Source organism: Otolemur garnettii, unplaced genomic scaffold (genome assembly GCF_000181295.1).
Source record: "Otolemur garnettii isolate 467f Iridium unplaced genomic scaffold, OtoGar3 scaffold00110, whole genome shotgun sequence".
Taxonomy (NCBI): domain Eukaryota; kingdom Metazoa; phylum Chordata; class Mammalia; order Primates; family Galagidae; genus Otolemur; species Otolemur garnettii.
In genome coordinates this window covers 6,994,256-7,001,628 of record NW_003852505.1, presented here as the reverse complement: position 1 = coordinate 7,001,628, position 7,373 = coordinate 6,994,256, and the positions used below count along the sequence as shown (strand labels likewise).

General features: G+C 36.8%; 1 protein-coding gene across 7 annotated transcripts in view; it reads left to right on the top strand.

The window, feature by feature from the left end:
• THOC2 (THO complex 2) overlaps window positions 1-7,373 on the top strand; it is a 128,522-nt gene that overhangs the window by 73,084 nt on the left and 48,065 nt on the right. For all 7 annotated transcript variants that reach the window (XM_023517396.1, XM_023517397.1, XM_012809661.2 and 4 more), the window contains one exon: window positions 799-994. In XM_023517396.1, the coding sequence (XP_023373164.1) occupies window positions 799-994 (196 nt within the window). The remainder of the gene's footprint in view (window positions 1-798; window positions 995-7,373) is intronic.

Genomic DNA, 7,373 nt, shown 5'->3' with positions numbered 1-7,373 from the left:
TTGAGCCACAGGCGCCGAGCCTGGGTATGCTTTTCTTTTAGGACACTCATCATTATGTGGCTCACCTTTCCTACCACCACCGCCCTCACGTTCAGTCTGGATAGTGGAAACCGATTGAGAAATGTTGATTGATATGAATCAGTGTTCTATCCATATTTATCTGTTTTATCTGCCAATGTCTCTGAGGTCCATCCCTTGTTCCCCATTCCTATATCTAAATTTCCAATACTGGCCATGTTTAACTAAAAACAAATTCATACGATGTCTGTGAAACTTTGAACAGTGATGCCTGTAGTTCGGTAAGTAGGGCGCTAGCCCCATATACCGAGGGTGGCGGGTTTGAACCCAGCCCTGGCCAAACTGCAACAACAAAAAAATAGCTGGGTGTTGTGGTGGATGCTTGTAGTCCCAGCTACCCGGGAGGCTGAGGCAAGAGAATCACCTAAGCCCAAGAGCTGGAGGTTGCTGTGACCTGTGATGCCATGGCACTCTACCGGGGGCGACAAAATGAGACCCTGTCTCTAAAAAAAATAAGTAAATAAAAAATAAATGTTACTTGAAATCTGCACTCTTCTTTTTCTTAGGCAATTAATTTGAAACTTTCTTCTCTGATTTCTGATTTTTGTTCCAGTATTGTTTTTCTATCAGTTGAGAATTATCTGATTTAATAAAGTTCAGCAAGATTGAAATACAGAAAGCAAATATGAGCAAGTAAACTTTCGCTTATTAAGGTGACTGTGTTAACTTAAAATTATAGATATTGTATAGTGTATGAATAAATTTTACTTCTTTTTACAGAGTTGGCGTTCCTAAAGGTGCTAAAGGCTCGCCTGTTAATGCTTTGCAAAATAAGAGAGCACCCAAACAAGCAGAGACCTTTGAAGATTTGAGGAGAGATGTGTTCAGTATGTTCTGTTACCTTGGTCCTCACCTTTCTCACGATCCCATTTTATTTGCAAAAGTGGTGCGCATAGGCAAGTCATTTATGAAAGAGGTTAGTAAGATTTTCTTCCTAGCAGAAAACTAAATTTTGAAATGAAAAGGTTATGAGTATATTTGAGTTATTGAGTATCTCTAGAAACATAAATATGAACCTAATTTAGGAAAAGGTTTTGCTGAGTGAGGTTTGTGGAAAGTCCATTGCATCCTAACCATAGAAACACACATAGTCATGTGTTCCTTAAGGACAGGTGAGAAATATGTCTTAAAGCAACTTTATTGTTGTGCAGACATCATGCAGTATAATTACATAGACTTAGGTGGTATGTCTGCACACCTAGGCTATTATAGTTATATAGCTTATTGCTCCTAGGCTACAAACCCATGTTATTGTTCTGAATACTGTAGGCAGTTGTAGCACAGTGAATGCTAAGTATTTGTATATCTGAATGTATCTAAACATAGAAAAGGTTATGCAGTATTCTACAGTGTTTATGACATCACTAGGTGATAGGAATTTTTCATCTCCATTAATAATCTTTGGGGATCAATTGCATATATATGTATTCTTTGACCAAAATGCCATTATGTGATACATGACTGTATGTATAACTGAAGTCTAGCTATGTTATTAGTCAGGTCCTCTACTCAGGAAAATAAGCTTTGGAAAAGTGACTGCTTTTTGAATTCCCTTATAATTAGTGGTTACTTCGTGTTCTTTTCCTTTATTTGTTTTATCATTTTCTCAGCTGCAGTTTTGAATCTTAATTTGAGTAAAATCTCTTTAACCTCAGATTGTTGAGGACCTATTTTTTGTTGAAATAAAACACATGTACAGAAAAATACAGCTCAAGGACTTTTCTCAAACTAAATACCCGTATATCCACCACCAAAATCAAGAAATAGAACAGTATCAATAACCCAGAGTCTCCTTTAGATTGCATTCTAGTCACTACACTGAGCATAATCATCTATGCTACTTTTTTTTGTTTTTAAAACCAGCTTTGAGGTGTAATTTGAATACAGTACACTTTTATAATTTTAAGCATATAATTGATTAGTTTTGAAAAATGTGTACAGTTATGTCTGCCACAATCACGGTATAAAATATTTTCATCACCCTGGAAAATTTCTCTTGCTCTGTTGGAGTCATGTTCTTCCTTCCATTGATTGATCCTGGCAACCTCTGATAGACTTTCTTTCTTTTTTTTTGTAGAAATAGTCTCACTTTATCACCCTCAGTAGAGTGCTGTGGTGTCACACAGCTTACAGCAACCAGCTCCTGGGCCTAGGCAATTCTCCTGCCTCAGCCTCCCAAGTAACTGGGCCTACAGGCACCTGCCACAACGCGTGGCTATTTTTCTGTTGCAGTTTGGCCTGGGCCGGGTTTGAACCTGCCACCCTCGGTATATGGGGCTGGCACCCTATCCACTGAGCCATAGGAACTGCCCATAGACTTTCACTTAATTTTGCCTTTTCTATAACTTCATATAAATGGAATCATGTACTATGTTATGTAGTCTTTTCTCTCCAGTGTCTTTCACTTAGGCTTTGAGATTCATCTAAGTTGTGTCAGTAGTGTTTTATCTTATTGCTGAGTAGTATTTTTTTACATAGAAGTAATAGAACTCATTTATCCACCAGTTGATGGGCATTTGGGTTGTTTCTACTTCAGGGCTATTATAAACAAAGATGCTTTGAATATTTTTATACAAACCTTTGGGGGGGGGCATGTGTTTTTGTGTCCTCAGGAGTAGGATTGTTGGGTCATAAGTGTCTGTACCATTTTTGCATTCTTGGGAGCAAGTATATGAAACTTCTAAGTGCCCTACATCATTACCAACACTTGGCATTGTCACTCTATTAGTCATTTCTAGTGAGTATTTAGTGGTATCTCATTGTGCTTTGAATTTTGTTTCTGTGATGACTAGAGATGTTGAGTATTGTTATTTGCTATTTACAGTCGTCTGCAGTAAGGTGTCTATTTGTATCCCTTGCTCATTTTATGATTGGGTTGTCTTTTTATTACTGAGATACATAGCCTCCTCCTTTATCAACATCCCCCCACCAGAGTGGTACATTTGTTATAAATCATAAGCCTACAATTAACATATCATCACCCAAAATTCGTATTTTACATTAAAGTTCACTGTGTTGTACATTATAGGGCTTTGGAAAAATATGTAATGACATGACATGTAGTCACCATTGTGGTATTATATAGAATATTTTCACTGCCCTAAAAATCTCTGTGCTTGGCCTGTTCATTCCCCTGCCCTCTGGCAACTAATGATCTTTTTACTGTCTCCATAGTTTTTTCATTTCCAGAATGTCAAATAGTTGGAACCATACAGTGTGTAGCCTTTTCACATTGGCTTCTTTCGTGTAGGAAAATAATATGCATTTAAGTTAACCTCTGTATTTTTCCATGGCTTGATGGCTCATTTCTTTTGAGTGTGAAATAATATTCCATTACATAGATGTATTATTTCTTTATCCATTCATCTACCGAAGGACATCTCGATGCATCCATGTTTTGGTGTAATCGTCAGTAAAGCTGATATAGGCATCCATGTATAGCTTTTTGTGCGGATATAAGTTTTTGTTATCTATTCTGATGATCCGTGTTTTTAAAATTTTTTTATTGTTGGGGATTCACTGATTGCATTTGCTAGGTATAGTCCCTCTTAAAATTGTGTCTTGCCCCCCAAAAGGTGTGTCATACACCAAGACCCCACACCTCCCTCCCTCCTTCCCTCTCTTTGCTCTTCCCTTCTCTCACCTCCCTTTCCCTCTCTCTGTTTTTCCTTTCCTCCACCCCTCTCCCTCCTTTTCTCTCTCTCAGCTCTCCCCTTTCCCCATCCCCCACTATGTACTAGGTCATTAATTGTCCTTATATCAAAATTGAGTACATAGGATTCATGCTTTTCCATTCTTGTGATGCTTTACTGAGAAGAATGTGTTCCACTTCCATCTAGGTTAATACAAAGGATGTAAAGTCTCCATCTTTTTTAATGACTGAATAGTATTCCATGGTATACATATACACAGTTTGTTAATCCATTTCTGGATTGGTGGGCATTAGGCTGTTTCCACATTTTGGCAATTATAAATTGAGCTGTGATAAATAGTCTAGTGCAAGTATCCTTATGGTAAAAGAGTGGTTTTTTTTTTCCTTCTGGGTAGATGCCCAGTAATGGGATTGCAGGATCAAATAGGAGGTCTAGCTTGAGTTCTTTGAGGGTCCTCCATTCTTCCTTCCAAAAAGATTGTATTAGTTTGCAGTCCCACCAGCAGTATAACAGTGTTCCTTTCTCTCCACATCCATGCCAGCATCTGCAGTTTTGAGATTTTGTGATATGGGCCATTCTCACTGGGGTTAGATGATATCTCAGGGTAGTTTTGATTTGCATTTCTCTAATAATTAGGGATGATGAGAATTTTTCATGTTTTCTAGCCATTTGTCTGTCTTCTTTAGAGAAAGTTCTATTCATGTCTCTTGCCCATTGATATATGGGATTGTTGGCTTTTTTCATGTGGATTGATTTGAGTTCTCTATAGATCCTAGTTATCAAGCTTTTGTCTGATTCAAAATATGCAAATATCCTTTCCCATTGTGTAGGTTGTCTATTTGCTTTGGCTGTTGTCTCCTTAGATGTACAGAGGCTTTTCAGTTTAATTCCCATTTGTTTATTTTTGTTGTTGCAGTTGCCTTGGAAGTCTTCTTCATAAAGTCTTTCCTTAGGCCAATATCTTCAAGTGTTTTTCCTATGCTTTCTTTGAGGATTTTTATCATTTCATGCTTTAAATTTAGGTTTTTTATCCATGTTGAAGCAATTTTTGTGAGTGGAGAAAGATGTGGGTCCAGTTTTATTCTTTTACTTGTGGATATCTAGTTCTCTCAGCACCGTTTATTGAATAGTGATTCTTTCCCCCAGTGGATGTTCTTGTTTGGTTTATCGAAGATTAGGTGGTTGTAAGATGTTAGTTTCATTTCCTGGTTTTCTATTCAATTACAAATGCCTATGTCTCTATTTTTGTGCCAGTACTATGCTGTTTTGACCACTATGGCCTTGTAGTACAGCCTAAAGTCTGGTATGCTGATGCCACTGGCTTTGTTTTTATTGCTAAGAACTGCCTTAGCTATACGTTTTTTTTTTTTTTTCTGGTTCCATACAAAACAAAAATTACTTTTTCCAAGTCTTGAAAGTATGGTGTTGGTATTTTAATAGGGATGGCATTGAATCTGTAGACTGCTTGGGAAGTATAGACATTTTAACAATGTTGATTCTTCCCAGCCATGAGCATGGTATGTTCTTCCATTTGTTAATATCTCTGCTATTTCTTTTCTCAGGGTTTCATAATTTTCTTTATAGAGATCCTTTACCTCTTTTGTTAGGCATATTTGTAGGTATTTCATTTTTTTTGAAGCTATGGCGAAGGGAATTGTTTCCTTAATTAGCCTCTCATCTTGGCTGTTATTGGCATATACAAAGGCTACTGATTTGTAGACATTGATTTTATATCCTGAGACATTACTGTATATTTGATGACTTCCAGGAGTCTTGTGGTTAAGCCTTTGGGATTATCTAAGTATAAGATCATATCATCAGCAAAGAGGGAGAGTTTGACCTCCCCTACTCCCATTTGGATGCCCTTTATTTCCTTTTCTTGCCTGATTGTATTGGCTAGATCTTCCAGCACTATGTTAAATAGTAGTGGCAATAGAGGACAAACTTGTCTAGTTTCTATTCTAGGTGGAAAAGCTTTCAGTTTTACTCCATTCAGTAAAAGATTAGTTGTGGGACAATCTGTGTTTTAATTGGTACAATTTAAAGTGATTATTCATATACTTGGATTGGTATCTGTCATATTTATTACTTTTTTGTCCTTGTCTGTTTTTATTTTTTTGTAAAGAATTTATTAATGAAGTTACTTTTTTTTTCCTTAAGAGACAGAGCCTGTCTCTATTGCCTGAGCTGGAGTACAGCGGCATAGTCATAGCTCACTGTAATCTCAAACTTTTGGGTTTATGTGATCCTGCCTCAGCCTTCCAAGTAGCTAGAATCACAGGTTTACGTCACCACATCTGACTAATATACAGTATTTTTTTTCTTCTTAGTTTCTACACACAGCATTGAAAATTTTATTTATTTTTTGTAGAGATAGGGTCTTGCTATGTTGCCTAGGCTAGTTTCATCCTGGCCTCGAGCAGCGTTTTTACTTTTGTCTCCCAAAGCACTGGGATTACAGGAGTGAACCACTGTACCGGTCCCTTTTTGTGATTTTAATTGAGCAATGTGTATGATTCCATTTTCTTCTTCTTTTACTTTTTTCAATTTTTTTCAGTTGCTGTGGAGTTTGCAGGATTTGTAATAATTGTATATTTACAGTTAATCCAAGTATACTTTTAAATGCACTGTACTGCTCCAGGGGTAGTGTGACAGAATAGTCATTCTGACCCAGGATATCATTATGACCCATGATACCATTATGTCATTCATTTTGCTTATCTTCTTATAAGCACATATACACAAAAGCATACATAATCAAACACATTGTTGTTGTTAATATTTTGAATAAACTGTTATCTGTTATGTCATTTAAGACTAAGTAAAACAGGGATGAAAAATTCCCTGTTGGGGGCTTGGTGCCTGTAGCTCATTGAGTAGGGTGCCAGCTACATACACTGAAGGTGGTGGGTTCAAGCCCTGTCTGGGCCTGCTAAACAACAATGACAACTGCAACCAAAAAATAGCAGGGTATTGTGCCAGGTGCTTGTAGTCCCAGTTACTTGGGAGACTGAGGCAAGAGAATCGCTTAAGCCCAAGAGTTTGAGGTTGCTGTGAGCTGTGAAGCCACGGCATTGTATTGAGAGGAACATAGACTCTGTCTGAAGAAAAAAAAAAAACTCTGTTGGTTACAGTATACATTAATTCAGATAATGGGTACTTCACCACTGTACAATTCATCCATGTAACAAAAAGCATTTGTACTTCTTAAAATAAATAATTAAATTTTTATTCAAACAGAATGAAAAAAACAGAAGTTTTGATTTTACTTTCACTTATTCCTTTTTCATTGCTCTTCTTTTCTTTATATAGATTGCATTTTGACCTGTATCATTTCCTTTCCCTCTGAAAACCTTCTTTAGTGTTTCTTTCAAGGCAGGTCTACTGGCAATGAAGTCTTCCAATTTTTGTTTATCTGAGAAAGTCTTTATTTCTCTTTCACATTTGTAAGATAATTTCGTAAGGCCCAGAATTCTAGGTTGGTGAGTTTTTTTCTCTCAAAGCTTTAAATATTTCATTTCATTCTCTTCTTGTTTATGTGGTTTCTGATAAGAAGGCTGGTATAATTCTTATGCTTATTTCTGTAAAGGTAAGATGTTTCCATCCATCCTTGGCTTCTTTCAGGATTTCTTTTTTTTTTTT